Source organism: Callospermophilus lateralis, chromosome 5, assembly GCF_048772815.1.
Source record: "Callospermophilus lateralis isolate mCalLat2 chromosome 5, mCalLat2.hap1, whole genome shotgun sequence".
Taxonomy (NCBI): domain Eukaryota; kingdom Metazoa; phylum Chordata; class Mammalia; order Rodentia; family Sciuridae; genus Callospermophilus; species Callospermophilus lateralis.
Genome location: NC_135309.1, coordinates 96,053,339 through 96,071,499, shown reverse-complemented (window position 1 = coordinate 96,071,499; position 18,161 = coordinate 96,053,339). Strand labels below are relative to the sequence as shown.

Sequence of the window (18,161 nt, the reverse complement as noted above, 5' to 3'; positions counted from 1 at the left end):
ACATACAGGAAAGACGCCACAGTAACAGGTGCAAGAAAAATGAAAATTCAGATGCTCTGTCCTGAATAGCTTTTTTTTTTTTGTCAATTTCAATTACTCTACTTAATCCAGACACCCCAAAATGACTGTAATAAAAGAATCCCATTCAATTTGGGCTTTGGGGGAACACATGACACAATTCTCAAGCCACTGATTGGGAAGGTCCAGATTTTTTTTTTTTTTTTTTATTCTTCTTCCTAGATCTCCCAGTGTACCACCTGGGTACCACCTGTCCTTTTCAAAAACCCTCTTATGACTCTTGATCTTGCTAGCTTCTCAAATCAGCTCTCATATTTTACTTACCAAAGTTTGTAAGAGATTAGTCCATAGGAATAGTCTGAAATTCAATACCTGCTAGACAAACTCTCGTGATCTCTCTTGCCTCCTATACCATTTTATTGAAATGGTTCTCTCAGCTGTTACTCAAGAGTCAGCCACATCCTTTCCTCCATCTTCCTTGTGACCTCAACAAAGCCCTCAACATTGCTGAATGTTTCTTTTTTTTTTTTTTTTAAAAAAAAACCTCTTCTGCCTTGGCAGCACTTTGGTGTTCCTTCTGTGTTACTGCTCATTCTGGAGTTCTTCACCGTTTTTGTTTTTGTTTTTTTCTTTTCTATTCTGCAGTTCTCTTTTAAGTTATTTTTTTTGTCTCCCCTTCCCCTTCTCCTTGACAAGCTCACTCACTTATAGGCGTGGCATTTTTTCTTGCTTAGAAGTCAATGTTAATGATATCCCAGCCTCCATATTCAGCATTAACTGACAGCCTAAGTCTGTCTATATTTACAACATTCTCATGGATAAAAGTCAAATTCAACATGCTGAAAACTGAATTAGTTACCTTCCTCATGAAGTGGTGATTCCACTGTTTGCAATTTGAATATTACTGGCATCCTAATCATTTCTTACAACTGTAAACTTTAACAATTCCTTATGTATCATCACTCCTACGATTACATTTGATAAATTTTGACAATTCTGTCTCTACTAAGTCTTTCAACTGATTTCTTAAACTCCAGATATCTTAATTCACAATTATATAATCAGACCCCCAAACAACTCTTGCAATCTGGTCTCTTACTGTTCCCTTTGACATGGTTGTATCTTATTTAAATACAATGGTCTGCAATTCCTGCATATTTGTCTCTCACTTTCTCATCCCTGCCTTTTATTTGCTATTTCTTCTTCCCAGAAAGCCCTCACCCAGGACTGGAATCATAATTGTGGAGCCCTTGTTGAATATGTCAGGGTCTTGTTGGAAAGTAGGAAAAGGTACCTTCTGTTAAAGATATTAAAATACAAAACTTTTTATCTTTTCTTTTTATCTCCTCTGCTAGTGCACATGCTCCATTGTCCCACTGGAATTTACCTATAAAACATAAGCTCATGATAAAAAAAATGAGTATGTCAGGATAGAGGGCTGGGGATGTAACTCAGTGGTAGAGTACCTGTCTAGCACGTGTGGGGCTCTGGGTTCAATCCCCAGTACTTGGGGGTAAGGGGGTGGGACACACACACACAAATTTAAGGATGGTGAGAGCAGAACACTAAACACAGGACAGGCCCATGTGACAACCACAGGGGTCACATGAACACAAAGTCATCCTTCCTGGCCTGTTTAATCTTGTTCACCCTTCAAAAACATGTGAAAGGCTGCTTTTGCTGGATAGATGAGGAGGTGTCCACACTCTGAACCGCTGTTCTACCTCACACTAACGGCTCCCAAAGTGCTTCTTCCCTCATAGCACTTTGTTGACTTTTTTGAGAACACTTTCTATGCCCCATTAGTTAATAAGTTTCCTAAAAGCAAGAACTACATCTTCATTCATCCTGGAATTTACCATGAACTACATATAATTATTGCTTAATAAATGTTTGCCAAAAATGTATAAAGAGGACAAAGCAAAAACCACTGTTATTTTGAAACCACATGCAACATTCCCTGAGCTAAGTTCCTTGTTTTTCAGAGCAGGAATCACTGCTAATGCAAAAGTCCAACTTCTCCAGTTGGCTAGCAGTACCTTCTTGTTTTTCTTTTCAGTTTCCAAATTCACTTAATTTATCTTAATATTGTTCTTTTAAAAGGACATTCCTTTTAGGAATTATAATTAAATTTTGGCAATGGGCATAATTTGTAGTTTTTAAACATGTATGAATTCACTCAAATATTTAGATATGAGCCTGTATTTTCAACTTGTTTTTTTTTTTTTTTTTGGTCACTAACCTATTCTGATGAAAAAAATAAATCTTCTGAAAATATTTTCTATATATTTTAGTTAATTATCTCATGGTAACTTCTTTCCTAATGATCTTTGGAAAATTCTATGCATTTAGAAGGTTATCAGAGATCTTCATGGAAAACTGTTTTGAAAAAGAGATTGAACCACTCAATAAGAAACTTAAGCTTCCTACACTGGTGAAATACCACATTACCCTAAGAACTGTAATCCTGTTCACATCCCCCTCACACAGACACACGTATCCATCTTTTCATAAATTTTGAGTTGAAAACTGAGAAAGCTCATTTATGCTTGGGGAATATGCTGCTCTTTTTAAAAAATACACAATAAAGTGGAATAAATTTAAACAGCAAAACATTAATTAAAAAAAATGCACCACAGACACTGCATCACTAAGAAAGCCAGTAACTTTACTGAATTGTCTGCAAAATACAAATTATACCTTATTTCCAGCAGGAGAAACTTTTGAAAATTTCCCACTTTAATTCACTACAGACAGCTGAATTAAGTCCCTTGAGATACACAGATGTGGTTTAACTTAGTTATAACATCTTGTCATCTAGTGGCGACAAAGTCCAGCTTATGCCGCTGTGAGCCTCTATTTGAATATTTGTTGCAAATGCTTGTATGCCCTCATTTACAAGCTATTTTTAATTACTGTCATTTAATGGAAACAAGTCCCCAGAAAAAGAAAAAGAAGAAAAATGATACAGCAAACCATCTGAAGCAATCCAAGTCCTATGCCTACAGTGACCCAGGTCTATTTGCTCTAAGAGTACACCGATGCTGCTTGCAAACCACAACAGAATCCATTACTTAGCTGACCTCTCTGAATAAAACTGAGGTATGAATCAATCTGAGGTATGAACAGGGAAGGCGAAATGCAATACCCGATTATGAAAATAACCAAAATGGACAAATTTAATGTAGAAGATATGTGGCTTGGATTGCTCCACATCTTTGGTTAAAACATATTAAGAAAAGCCTGTAATTACATCTGTAGTCTGAAGCATTCTAACAGACACCAGAATTCCAGCAATCTTCAAAAGATCTGTAGTGGCAGGAAATTAACGCCATACAAGGGACGACATCACAGCAGATGGCACAAACGAGAACAGATGAAGTATGCCATGCTTAGGCAACAGCCTTTATTGAGGGTTCAAGTGGCTTCTTCTTTAAATTTTTTTTTTAAAGAAAGAAATACAAAGCATTTACTCTCTGAAAAAACAAACCAAAAGGGATAAAGGGGCAAAAATGCTATCTCTAAATTAAAAGATAGGTATGTAAGAAAATAAATATGTAGAAGTGTGAGAGGGCAGGCATTCTTTTCAAAAGTGTATTGGGATTTTTTTTTTAAATGCTCATTTTAGTTAACCTTTAAATGATCTAAGGATGACAGGTATTTTCATATTCATCATTACAAAATGTTAAATTCCATCTCTGGGAAAAATAAGCCATTTTACTAAAAAGCAGTTTTTAAAAAGATTGAAATGAACAGCCTCCACACACCAATGCATACAATATACAGGTTGTGCAGCTTGTGAATACTGCATCACTGTTTCCAATTTTTAAGCTCAATATTACCAAAAAAATCTTTTAAGATAGGATTAGGTATAACAATACTTGAAGCTGTGTAAAATGCCACTTATGGTCTTTTGCTTGCACTTGCAATGAAGAATGTTGTCTAAAATGTTGCTCTAGGACAGGTAATGTAAAGTAATACTTTCTCAGGGCGCTGCCCTAAACTCCTGGATACAAAGGATTTACTGTGATAAAAACCATACTAACTTTGCAAATACAATAAATGGTAAATTACAGAAAAGGCATAAGGGTAAATATAGACAGTGACTGTTTACAGAAAGTGACGCTCACAATCAAAATTGTGCTTCTTCTCATTAAATCATCTTTAAAAAATTTTCAGATTATCCCTTCGCTATCTTGTTACCACTTTATATGAATTCAATAGTGGGAACAAGAGATGACTGGCATCCATTTTTGAGTGATTCTGTTCTTTTCATGTTCTTATAAAACTATTGTCAGAACTGCTATAAATAGCCAAGGCTTCTGCTAGTACTTTAGCTTACTTTATCTTCAACGTTAGAAATTCATGTTTTCTTTGTTGCTGAGGCAAATTGCAGGTAAAAAATTAATATGGCTATTTCTTCATATTTTCATATAATGACCCCTCCCCACCTACTTGTAAGATTCTACTGATATTGATAGATGAAGTGTTTTGAAATGACAAAGAACATTTGTGATATGTTTGCATATTTAGTACACATCAAGTTATAAGGGTAAGTTATAAGGATGGGATCAAGTCTATGGTGAGGAAAATGATTTTCTTACTCTTTCCCCTGTATGTTTGTGTATGTCCGTGTGCATACACGAGTATGTATATTTTCAGGATTGATTTTGTTTTTTCCCTATGTTCCATGGATACCTTTAGTAGTGGGATATTATGAAATGATTGATTTTTTTTTTTGTTTTTAGTATACAAAACATTAGTACAAGGCAGGCTAGCATCCTATTTGGATACAACCAAAGGTGCATTGTGGTCTAATTATGGACTGCAGATCAAGTTAAGAAAAATATAGCCTCGTTAATAAGGTCTCTTGGCTTCTGCCACCCAGCGGCAGCCTTTTACAATCAGAAACACATAACAACTATGCAAGTAAGAGAAAAAAAAATAGGTAAGAAATGTCCTACACATGATATAGCAGTGCTGATATTACTGTCTATATCTTCTTTGCTGTGTATGTCAATGTAAATGATTGGAGATGAATCGACAGATCTTCACATTCCAAGAGAAGGTAATCATTCCTGGACTGAAATATCTTTTAAACAATATATATTGACTTTTTTATGGCACTCACTTTTTGAAGGGTCTGAAATTAATCCCTTATAGACGAATATTAGACAAGAGTTATATTTTCTTGAAAATTAAAAAAAGGGACATAGGATCTTTAATGGGATTTCTTGAAATGGCTATTAAATCTCTTTATTGAAGAAAAAATAGATGACATACATGCTTTATGCAGAAGTGACATTTGGGGGTCCTGACACACCGGGATTGTTCAACAGTCCTATATTGCTGACAAGATTGTTAAGGGTCAGTTAAAATAATTAAAAATGGGTGACAAAGCAACTATCCCTTTACCTGCTTCCTTCTTGTCTAGCACCCAGGCTTTCACATTTTTCTTCTGTGGGAATTTATAACTCATTCACCAAGTAAACTCCATTTCACTTGTTTCTGGGGCTGTATTTGAAGGACATGTGCCCCAACACAGCTTCTCTATTCTGGGCATATTTCTAAGATACATATCAAATTCTAGGCTGAAAATCAACCATATACTTTAGGATATGGGCAAGTTAGGATATGCACTTACTGAATTCCAAGATGCATGGTGAAATGGTGAGATCAGAAAGGGGCCCTGCATTTGATAAAAATGCAAAAAACAAAAACAGCATGAAAGAAACTAATTAGTATATACAATGGATGTCAGTTGACCCAATAGATTGTTAATGTATTAAAAACAATTTAGAGTGTTGCAATGTGATATGTTCTAACCCCACAGGTTATCCTTTTGACAGCTGACCTTGAACTTATAAAATGTATGCAGAGTAAAAGAAATCAGAAAGAAAATAGTTACTCAAATGTGCAACTGCACAAATATACCCCCCTCCCGCTATTAAGATAACAAAACTTCTGCTATTACCATAATATTATATATATTAGAAAGCTATACACAAGCATGTTAATTTCACAGATTTTTTAAAAGATTCTTAATATTTTATATAATTAGAAATACACATTTCAAAAACAAAACTTCTACAAAGAGAAAACAGTTATCTTGGTTAGCAAAGCATGGAGTTCCTCATGGCTTAGGGTAGTGCTTTCTATACAAAAAGTCCTTTTTGGTTTTTTACAGGACTGTTTAAAATATCAGCGAAGCTATCAAGGGGAAAAAAACACATTTTGGCTTAAGTAAACTACAAAAAGCCACAAATGCTTTGCAAACTCTGTCTTACCTTTTATATGAAAATAAGCAAAATGTAATGTACATATTTTTATATTTTTATTTAATAAGAGATGCAGACCCAGATTTATTTATTTATTTAATTAAATACGTTAGCTCTCAAACTCCACTTTTTTTAAAAAATAGGTATGGTCCTCTTTTAATGGTCTTTGATCCTTTTTCATGAGTGCCATACGCCAATGATACACCTGCAGGTTTGTGAGCGTGCTCGGGATGTTAGGTGACCAGACATGTTCCTAATATTTGCCAGTGGCCACCCATTGCCGGGTCCGTCCAAACTTCTATACATTTTTCTATATGTTGCATAACAGCTGCTCTCTTTTTCAGTAAAGATCTGCCGCTTTTGGCAAATGTTTCCTTGTCTATTTACATGTAAATAACGTTGAACCTGCAACATGACACTATCTATTGTAACATACATTTTGCAAAGGAGCACAACAGTGAAAAGAAATTAGCCTTAAAATCTATTTTGTACAAGTGTTCTGTTGTACAACTCAAGTGCTAAGCTTATCTCAGCATTTCTGTTTATCTTTATACTGTATCACTGAGGCAATTTTAAAGTACTTTTACAAAACAGAGTACCTGACTTTTTTTTTTTTTTCCACACACGGCACATATAATGCATATCGACCCCCCTTCCCCATTAAGGTATAGCACACACACACACTGCAAGAAAAAAAAAAAAACTATTAAGTAATAATGTGATCATGTTGCCCATCCTTCAGAGAGTCGCATGCGCTTGACTGAGGGACTTTCCCTTTCGTCCGGCGAAGGTCTGGTGAGTCCAATGGGGGAGTGGAATTCATTCCGGTGATCCTCTCGGTCGCTCCCGTCGTAGGAACTGCTACAGCTGCTCAAGCTGTCAACAGGAGATCTCCCCGCCTCGTGGCGCGTGTGTTGTGGGTATCTCGAAGGGGTGGTGGTACGGTCTCTAGGAGGAGAAACAGGTTCTGACTTGATGTTGAGGCTTTGAGTAGAAGGCAGGGAGAGATTTGAACTCTGAGATAAATGAGTGCTAGTGCAAGCTCTGTAGGAGGAAAGGAAACCCAGTTACAGATGGAGGAGGCCTGGAGGCCCCAGGAACTCACAATTACATAACACATCAGCTTAAAGTCTCCCTTAGACACCAGAGCATGCCCAGAGTGAGGAGTGCGGTGAAGCACTTAGGGCATCACTGCCTGACAGTGATGCAGGATGTCTTTGTCGATTCACAGTACTAGCTGGGCCAGGCTTCATGAGTCACTTCTCTAGTTTCTGAGAGTCTCCCTAAACTTAGAGGTTACTGTTTCAGAAGGGCTTAAGAACACGATGGAAAAAACATTCTGTGTCCATGGGATTTCTCCCTCCACTAATTCCAAATTTTAATTTTCTAAGGCTTTAGAGACCATATTTATCTTTGCATGAGACTTTCTTGATTTACTAAAGTCTGTGTTTGAAAATTATTGTGAAAACCTTGTGATCAATATAAACATTTCCTTCCAACAAATAAGCACATATTAAATGGAGTTACACAATCTTCAGCCAAAGTCAAGAGAGTTCAAATTTCAGGTGAATAGAACCCATTAAATGCTACACAATACCCATAACTCAGGACAAGCCTCAAAGTAGGGAAAGAGGAAAGAGGAAGGAGGAAGGAGACTAAAAATTATCGGCAGAAATTTCAAATATTGGCTTAAAAATGAACTTTCTACTGCACTAAAATTGATAAATAATTAGACGTTTTTCATCCTTTCAGTTACATGGGATGATAATACCATTTTCCACAATGCCCTCAACTTGACTACTGACAGTCACTCTCTGATGGCATACTTAGGTTACTGTTCCTTTTATTTATGATTGGCCTTAATTGATGAATCTGGTGTTGCTTAAGGAAAGATTGTTGCAAAGAAGGATGTAATGTGATTTTACTGTGTTTATGATACTTAATCCTCACTTATTCCCAGAGAGTATAATTTTCCCTTCTTCCAAAATACGAGAGAATTTAAATACTTAGAATTCTAGAGAGAAAAGCATTAAGCCCTTAAGTGTAGATTAGCAATCAAAATGAGTTTGACGAGGTAAACTGTGGTTACATCGCCAGCATCAATTCTGAGATGCGTTTATTGTTCTTACATTCTGATTGCACTGACTTCCATGGCCAGAGTCAGCATTACTTGACCATATTGTCAAAAGAGTACAGCAATCTCTTTTACTGAGGAAGAGTCACAGTACAGAATTATCTATACAGACACACCCATTTTAAACAAAGGAAAGCAAGCCTACCTAGTAATGTATGTAATTATGCTGCTTTCCAGTGGAGAGAATTGGATGGCATTAACAGTGTCATTATGAGCACTGAGAGAATGGGTATATATTTCAGAGAAAACAGTGGAGTGACTTGGGGCTGGCTTTTGGGAGATGCCATATAGGCTCAAGATATATAAAGAAATAAAATTAGTCAGAAACGAGTTTATCTTTGAGTGATGTTTTATACGAAAGCACCACCTACTGGCAAAGAGTTACTTTCCTTCTCTTATTAATAGATGAGCTAATGTAGAGAATAATACGGAGAATTATTTGCTTCTTTAATAAGCCTTTCTTTCTCTGATTTTCTGATCTTATCAAATCAAAGCAATCTTAGCCCTTATATCAAGATTCTACTTTATTTATACTTAGAGCTATTTATTTCTAGTTTATTATTTTATAGTTCATATCACTTTACTAATTTTCTCTGAATTTTAATTAAATAATCTGAATTAAGAAGATATTAAGATGGGGGAGGAAATGAACACTGTATTTCAAAAAGATTCATAATGGTGGACGATTTTTTTCTTGGTTTAAAGTTACTTAATGATTAATTTTGATGTTAAAGAAAAATCATCCATTGATTTTTGGAAAAAACAATTCTCCTGGTTCTGGGTAAGAAAGACTATTTTGCTAAAATTTAATTAAGTGATTCTACTATGGATCATATAACTGTTTAATAATGAAAGTCAATTAAGATCCTGAAAATAATGCTGCATATCAAAATACTTTTGTTTGCCCTTTGACATTTATATTGTGTCTTCCCAGGCAAGGTAACATGGCAAAATTTAAAATTTTGGTGAGTTGGACCAGTGTTAAATGGTTAATTTAGATAATATAGTAAAAAAATATTATATATAACATAATAATAATGACAGTTTTTGGAAGCTGCATTCTCTACTTATTTGATTTGTCTCCTAAAGCCAACTGGTGTGTATAGCTGAGCTGCATCTCTCTTCCATAAAAGATGGAACAGTTATTGATGATCTTTTCCCATAAACAGAACAACCTGTTTATCTTTTGGTGGCATTTCACTTGACACTGAAAGTATACACAAGCTGAGTAGTTTTAGGGACTAACTCTACAGTCATAAAAGGTAATGGCCATCTCAGACTAAGTTTCATTATACTGTATTAAAGAGACAAAACAGAATGCCTAGTCTCTGTTATTAAAGAAGTATTTTCTTGAAAAGAACAGGCAGTATTAAAGTTACTTAATTGTCTATGTGATACATTCAGATGTAAATGTGTAGGCCTACTTGTTCTTGAGAACAAAATATAAACACGGATAATTGTGAGATATTTCGTATGTGTGGCTGGGGGCTGAAGAGCTAGGTGAGGAGAGAGAGATCAGACATGTAAGTTGCCTGTGTAGGTCTTCTGTGAACGTTTCTACCTAGTATGGATGCCTTTGAATTGGGGAACACCTACCCTTCCTCAAAATTGTTCAGAAATCAAAACAGTGATAGTTTTATTTAAATTTTATACTCTTACCCCCTGGAATTTAGACTATCATAGTATAATTAACCTAACCTTTGAAGAGTTGTCTCTACTCAAAGTTATCGCCCTCAGTATGTACTGAACACCAACATCAATGAAGTCGATGTGTGGAAACGGTTCCAGGAAACAGGTTGCCCTCCCCCACATACTTTTAAGCATTTTTTCCTCACAATACCTTTGTTCTATTTATTTATTTTTATGTGGTGCTGCCAGTCAAACCCAGGGCCTCACATGTGCTAGGCAAACGCTTTACCATTGAGCTACAGCCCCAGCCCCCAGGCTGCCTGTTTTTTGAGGTGGTAGTTGAGAACAAAACACTTGAGGGTCATTTTCTCAAATATGGCAAGCACCTCTGACAGATATGTCTTATCCTATGTAAAATAAATTTTTGATGCTTATTTAACTTTGTAATAGAAAATCAGACACTAGATAGTTTTTACAAATATATCTTTGAAGTCACAAACTTAAGGCCAAAGAGCTCTTTTCCACTGATAAAATATAAAGAGCTCTACTATACTTTGGAAGTTTTGAGAAAGAATCATTGTACTCATCTTGGGTTGCTAGGAATATCTACTTTGGTAGAGGTAATAATCTTTTTCATTCTTTTCTTGGAATACCCTATTTACCCAAAAGAATTAGGCCCAAACACAAGTTTAAGAGACTATTTGGACTGAAAACACATCAACTCTTCATTGATTTATACTGTAAAGAATTAAGGCAGATTATGTAACTTATTTACAAAAATATTGCAACTTGCAGTTTTCTAAAAACTAGTGTAGTCTGGCATGGTGGTGCATACTCGTAATCTCTGTAACTCTGGAGGCTGTGGTAGGAGGATTGCAAGTTCAAGGTCAGCCTCAGCAATTTAGGCCCTATAAGCAACTTAGCATGACCCTGTTTCAAAATTAAAAAAAAAAAAAAATTAAAAAGGGCTGTGGAATTAGCTTAGTAGTAGAGTGCACCTGGGTTAAATCCCCAGCACCAAAAATAAAAATAAATTAAAAATAGCTTAACAATTAATTGTGTGAATAAGGGATAGTCCTTGAAGGAACTCACTTTCAAAAAGCTACTATGCAGGTTTGTGTGTGAGAGAGAAGTGTGAGAAAGTGTGTCTGCATGAGAGAGAAGGGCCAGCAAGGGAAGGAATGTAAGGGCCATTCTACTGATGTGAGGTATAAGGGAAATGAAATTAAAACTCCTAGACTAAACTCAGGGTCAAATTATGCACAATGCAGATCAGTGTTGAAAGAAAACTTGAACTAAATAAATTCTTCTACTAGAATCAACAATGAATTAGATTCTCCTCATGTAATAGAAGAGAGCTTTAAAATTGTAGTATAGTTAAAATATGTGAATAAATATCTGTTCATAAGTTAAAAGGCATAATATCAGATGTTATTGAAAAACAAGAGAAAGGCACATCAGATAATATGGTTTTTGACATTGGCCACTTCTAGGGAAATCTAGTACCATAATGGATAATTTTGTGAAAATGAGAAATAAACAATTCCCCTTAGTATTGACAATAAGCTTGCACACTGGACTCAATGCTAAGCCATGAAAGTACAATGCCACTTGTACAGTTTAATTAATTTATTTTTTGGTACTGGGGTTGAACCCAGGAGTGTACTACCACTGAGCTATATCTCCAACCCTTATAATTTTTTTTAAAAAAATTTGAGATAGGGTCTTGCTATGTTGCCCAGGCTGTCCTCAGACTTGCAATCCTCATTTCTCAGCCTCCTGTGTAGTTAAGATTACAGATACGTGCAGCTGGGCCTGATACCCATACACATTGTAAAACTGCTTGGATGGTATTATGTACTTAGTGATAATTACCTGAAAAAGTTTCTGCAATTAATGTCTATTCAGATAGTATTTGAGAGAAAATTTAGATGTCTTACAAAGAGAAACTCTGTTGCTGATCATATTTAATACAGCTTCATCTTTAATGATATTTCTAGAAAGTAAGTAGCACTTTATTATTTACATGGAAGGCTAGATTTTCAATGACAGTGATTAGTGAGATGGATATCAGCATATGGGGACTGGGTGAAGACTCCATCATTGGATCACTATCTGTGTAACATCAGCACTACATGAAAGCTAATGGGGGGGGTGAGCAAGGTAAGAGAAGTGAAGTTGTATAATATAAATTAGTGACTTTTATTCTAACCAATGGTTTATTCTCACTTCCATAACTATTTAACTATAGGTAATTATAACCAAATGGCTCAGAAGAAAAGCAAAAGTGAGTTAGGCATGTAGAAAGTTTCTACAATATAAAAATTCAACTTTAATTATTTTATATCCTTCCTCCTACCATTTCCTTTTGAAGATTCACTGCCATTTTAGAGTTAGATTTTAAGTCTGTTGCTCAGTTTATATTTTAGTTTTGAAAACTTTTGTTTTATAATAAGTACCGTGAATTGTGACTTTAGGGCTTTTTTAAGGTTTGAACGCTTCCATAGGTAAATGACAAGTCATTTCTATGATAAAGACATATCTCAATATTACCACAAGGGGGCAGAAAGACACATCTTTGACCAGAAAAGACCAGAAATTTTTTTATACCCTCATTTCTAATTAGTATTGTATGTTTTTAGTATCTATACATATATTTTAAATAAAATATCTATAAATACACACGTGTTCTATGAGTATAAATATATGAAACCTATATGTTAACTGAATAGTTGATCCTATGAATGTTAGGTTCACATTAGCATAAACTATGTGGTTTATGTTCAATGAGAAAGAATCGCAAATGTCTCAAAAACTCAAAGAACTCAACTACTTCCCTCAATAACTGTATGGAAACTCAATTAAATAAAAATTCCATCACTGATAGAAGTGGAAACAGATATAGCCTAAAACAATAAGGACATAATTTATCTCATTACAGAGCTCCCCATTTTCTTAAAGCATAAGGGATATAATATTTACGCTCCTTGAGAGTTATTAGTCTGAAAATCACCTTTATATTTCTACAAAGTAGAATTTTACACTCTCTAATGGGACATGAAAACATACATTTAAAGATCGCATTTGTCATTTAAACACAGATTCTAGAGTTATATTATGAAAGAAATGATATTACTTACCCCAACTGACTGAGGGCGGATGGTGGCATGTTATGTAGGTGTTGCTGTTGCCAGCCAGTTACTGAACCAAGATGAAGAGCACTGGCAGTGTTAAACCCAGACAGAGATGACAGATCTGCACTACTCAGAGAATACTCTAGAGAGAGAGAGAGAGAGAGAGAGAATGAATATTTAATTTGAAAATTAGCAAATGGTAAATAAAATTAAAGATTTTCAATTTCTAAATATTCTTGACTTTGATCAAATTTTTTGATCTGAGGGAGACAAAACATCAAGGATAATTGTCACTTAACAAGAATATATTTTTCACCAAAATAAGTATTCTATGAAAGCCTTGAAGTAGTGTAGTCTGAAATTCCAGTTCATTACACTACAACTGGTTTAACAGCAATTACATATTTTAGTGATCTAGAATTTTTTAAAACAATCCTGAGAAAGTGAGCTTTTTATTACATCAAATAAATAACAGCTCAATTTCCTTGACTGTTCTTCTATTTGGAATTCAGGTTGGGCAAATAAAACTTTCAGTCATTTAAGAAAAAAAAATGTGGATGTTCATTTTGTCTTAGTAAACACAAGTAATGGCACAGTGCTCTGGGTACCACAGGTGCTAGACAGAACTTTGTAGTAGGGTAAAGATAATAACTTCTTCGTCTTTCTTTTTAATAAAAATATTTAATGCAATATTTAAACATGGCAAAGCTACTCACCGGTACCATATGTTGTTGAAATGGCTGATGGATATCCTCCCATTCCTTGTCCTGGTAAAGTAGGAGTTGCTACGGAAACCACTGGGGTAGCCAATGACTGAGCAGACTGGGAGTTATTTATCCTTTGATTCTTTTAAAGTAAAAAAAAAAAATATTACCAATGGAAAATTTTTAAAAGTTAAAAATATTAGATTTCAGTAGTAGTTTTGCACATAAAGAGATAACTTGATACAAAGCTCATGAAATTAATCATTTAACATGTGTCTCTATGAACTCTGCCAACCCTATCATTTACAATCCTTCAAGAGACCAGCTGTTGCCATAGTAACCCATTACATCAGTATCTCCTAGGCAACTGAACTAGTAACAAGTACCATAGCTTTATTATGGGTAAAAACAGACTATGTTGAGAACTGATGAAATATGTATACTGTACTTCCATTGTTTCAGTTTTTATTCAAATGCAAATTAAAAAAAAATTAAAATCAACCATGGTAGGTTTTATGTTCAGCTCTATGTACAACAGAGACAAGACAGGTAAAGGTTCATGTTATATTCTGACCAGCAGGTGGTGCTCTGACCACTTTCTTCAGATTGTTCTAAACTTCCCTCAAACTAAGTGGTAAAGCAGCCAATGCCTATATTTAACTCCTTATAGCAAGGAGATTAAAGATATGCATAAACTTAAGGCACTTAAATTTTTTGAAAAAGAGTATTTTAATTTTAGTTTTAAATAACAAAAGAAATACTTTGTGTGTTGGAATTTTTAAGTCTTAATATACTGAAAATATGGCCTCCAGTTACAGAGGTTGAACAGAAAAAAATAATAATAACTAGGCATTCTTTTCACCTATGAATGGTACTATAAATTAGTGGCACTTTACTATAATTGATGTGAACACATTATATTAAGCTTCAAAGTCTATTTTATTTTATATTTTAATTTTTTATTTGTTCTTTTTTAGATATATATGACAGTAGAGTGTATTTTGACATATAATACATACATGGAGTAAAACTTATTCTAATTAGGATTCATTCTTGTGGTTGTTTCTATTTTATCAGAGCTACCACCTTTACCTCAAAGCAGCTCTGGATATTTCTGAAGGGAAGTGTTCTCATCACTTACCAAAAGCAGGTCAACATCCTCAGACTGAGAGCATGGGAAAGGAGTTTTATTAATTAGTGTCTGTAAATATTTATAATTGGGCAAAATATTTTCAACAAAAGGAAAAGCATCTTCTGATAGACACAACAGTTTAAACAGACTTAAAACCCAGACTCCAAAGATTACTCCTTACAAAGGCATTCTTTGTTTCCTTTAATGAGGTGTTTGTCTCAAATGTGAAGACAATCTATCTAGTTTTCAGTACAGGTCAGTGTCTCAATGTTCATTATATCGGCCACCATGTTTCGAACAAAAAAGACTGCACTTTGAAACCCTACTTGCTGGAGGAGGAGGAAGCCACACCTGGCTGCCAGAGAGAGACCTGACAGGCCACTCACAGAATCCCTGGGAAAGCATCAGTTTTAAGGGACCTGAAATAATCTGCTGAGACAGAGAGCCTGCCATGCTTGGCCCACACTGCTTAGCGGTAGCCCTGTGGGAGGTTTTATTTATTAGACCTAGTCGTTTCCAAAGGGAATGTTGAATATTATGTGATTTTTTTTGGTTGATATTCAAAATTAATCTGCACTGTGCCATAATAAACTAATCAGCTCGCAGGACTGTTTTACCCTGAAGCTTTCCACCGAGGAGAGAGAGAGAGAGAGAGAGAGAGAGAGAGAGAGAGAGAGAAGAGAAAAGAAAAGAAATGTAGAAATGTGTTTGCAGAATGATCTAAAATTTTCTACTGGATCTTTAAACATTCTTGCTCCTAAGCCTAGATAATTTGGAGAACACTGATATAAGCCTCTTTGTTGTTGAGTTTGTACCCACAATGTGCTCTTCATCTTAGGCACACAGACCCATGAGATAGAAAAATGACAGGATCTGAGAATATATTTAAATTCATATTACATATCTATTTATTTATTTTTCCTTAGAAGTCCAACAAACTCTTGTGATGAAGCATAACCTTTGTTCTCAAAATGTCTACAGTTTTAAGTTTGCTTTTGAGCTAACAGTTGTTTTCATGAAGAATATACATGCAAAAATGAACTGAGACAGTACAAAGGCATGCGATGCATTAGATATTAACACTGCAATACGTCTAAGACAGGAATTGCCAGTCAACAAGAAAAGTTCATTTAAGAATTATGGGATTTTTCATTGTCAGAACCTTGAGGAAATAAATAACTAAATATTGTAAAAATACTATGCTATGAAATACCTCATTATCTATCATTCTGCTTATGGAATGTTATGATTTGACCAAAGTTAGAACTTGATTTATTTTTTAACTATAAATTGGAAACTTTAAAAAAATGTTGCTCCAGAAGAATGCAGTACTATAGAGAAGTTTACTAGATTTTTTTTTTTCTTTTTCTTTCCAACATGGAGAGGGCAAATGCCAACCAGTTACCAGAAGTAACAGCTCAATAAATCAGGGTTCTATAAATATCATTAAAACCCTATTAGATAATAGTGTTAATTACTTGAGAGAACTTAATTCATAAAGTTAGACAAGTACTAAAACAGTAAAACATACACAAAACATCATCAACATTTATTTAAAATATAGTTTTGCATTACCACTGATGGCATCGTATTCTTGCTGCCAGGTGGAATAAGGACTCGGAGATCTGGTTTACGGTTATTCATTCCTAAATTCATGGGGGGAGGAGATTTTGCTTGCATATTCTTGTTCAAGTTACCAGGTGAGACCAGCAGACCTGGTGAGTTTCGGGGATTACCATACCCGTTCCCTGTTAATACAAAACAGTGATAGCGTTCATATAGAAATCTAGACTCAAACATGTTTCTAAAGACTGTGCTATGTGAGAATAAAAAATAAAAGCTAATTGTAAGACATACAGATACACACATGGAAAAAAAAACTGAATGACTGGTTTGGCCTCCGTGTAAAGAGTAACCCAATCATTTAATTATTTAATATTCCTCTGAATGAAGATTAAAACCCTTTTATGAGAAAAGAGCTTATATACATTGACTGGCTTGGAAATCAGCATATAATGTTTTTTCTATTTAAAAAATTCAGGAAGATAGTCAGACAGTCCTTCAGGGTCTAAGAAAAGCACAGAACTGGTCCTGCACTTTAATTGACTAGTTTGGTGGAGGCCTGGCTGGCGTGACTCACTCTTTCAGCTCATCGGTTTGGCTTTTATTTTGTGTATGTGTGTGTCCTTAAATGAAGAAAGGGCAGCAAGACTGTAATTTCTAGGATGTGCTGGGGGAGGGGAAGCCACTTACACATCTTGCTGTTCAGTTCCCCTTTTTTCTGGAAGTGAATACTCCCTATGGCTTTTCCTGCATCTGGTGTGCCCTCCTCACTAAGCAGTGATAACCCTGCAGCCTCCCCAGGATTTCCTGCTCACACAGATCTTTGAAAAGCAACTCCTCCTGAGGAGCTGAAGTGAAGCGAGGGCGCCTCCACTCAAGTTCTGGTTCACTAGGCGCAGGAAGAACACAGAGGAAGACCAGAAGGACTCTCTCAGGATTCCTCCCTACTAATAGATAAGTGGGTATCTGAAGGCCTCCATTTTTCATATTTCAAAATATACTGCTCCGTGACAGGAAGAACTACAGAGGTTGGCTGGAAATGTTACCTGAGCTGGAATGAGAGCTAACTTAGAAAGTCATCTGCTGGCTGCCTTCACGGCCCCTGATAGGAGAGTAAGACAAAACCAACTACTTGGTTCATGATGCTCACCAGGAAAGGAGACAGTTGCTTTCGGAGGCTCCAAAGGAGGCAGTTAAACCTCACTGTCACATTATCATCATCACAAATCACAAGTATCTATTACTCCTGGACCAAAGACACTGTTTGCTATCCATCGAGGAGACAAGGACAGGGCTCCAGTTTTGAAAGGCCCTGAGCCTCCTTTGTGGTAATCCAGAAACCAAGGAACACACATGACTGAGACAAGGCAGCCTAGCGTGAGGTGCTCACAGAGTAATTCTGATTAAGTTTTATTCATTTCCCAGGAGGGAAGAGGTTATCCAATAAAGATTCATGAAAGAGGAAGGAATTGATGTGGGCCTCAAAAAAAAAAAAAAAAAAAAAGGCAGGACACAGGAATATAATGTTAAACTTGTGACTAAGTGCTGAGGAAGGACTGAGGGAGGAAA

At 35.5% G+C, this 18,161-nt stretch overlaps 1 protein-coding gene across 22 annotated transcripts in view; it reads right to left on the bottom strand.

Moving 5' to 3' along the window:
* Positions 1 to 2,665: 2,665 nt before the first annotated feature.
* Mef2c (myocyte enhancer factor 2C) overlaps positions 2,666 to 18,161 on the bottom strand; it is a 164,255-nt gene continuing 148,759 nt past the window's right edge. For 18 of the 22 annotated variants that reach the window (XM_076857050.2, XM_076857040.2, XM_076857039.2 and 15 more), the window contains 4 exons: positions 16,605 to 16,777; positions 13,910 to 14,039; positions 13,200 to 13,335; positions 2,666 to 7,340 (listed from right to left, as the gene is read on the bottom strand). In XM_076857050.2, coding sequence (XP_076713165.1) covers positions 7,019 to 7,340; positions 13,200 to 13,335; positions 13,910 to 14,039; positions 16,605 to 16,777 — 761 coding nt within the window. In that variant the 3' untranslated portion in view covers positions 2,666 to 7,018. The remainder of the gene's footprint in view (positions 7,341 to 13,199; positions 13,336 to 13,909; positions 14,040 to 16,604; positions 16,778 to 18,161) is intronic. The other 4 variants (XM_076857049.2, XM_076857045.2, XM_076857048.2 and 1 more) reach the window with 1 other exon arrangement.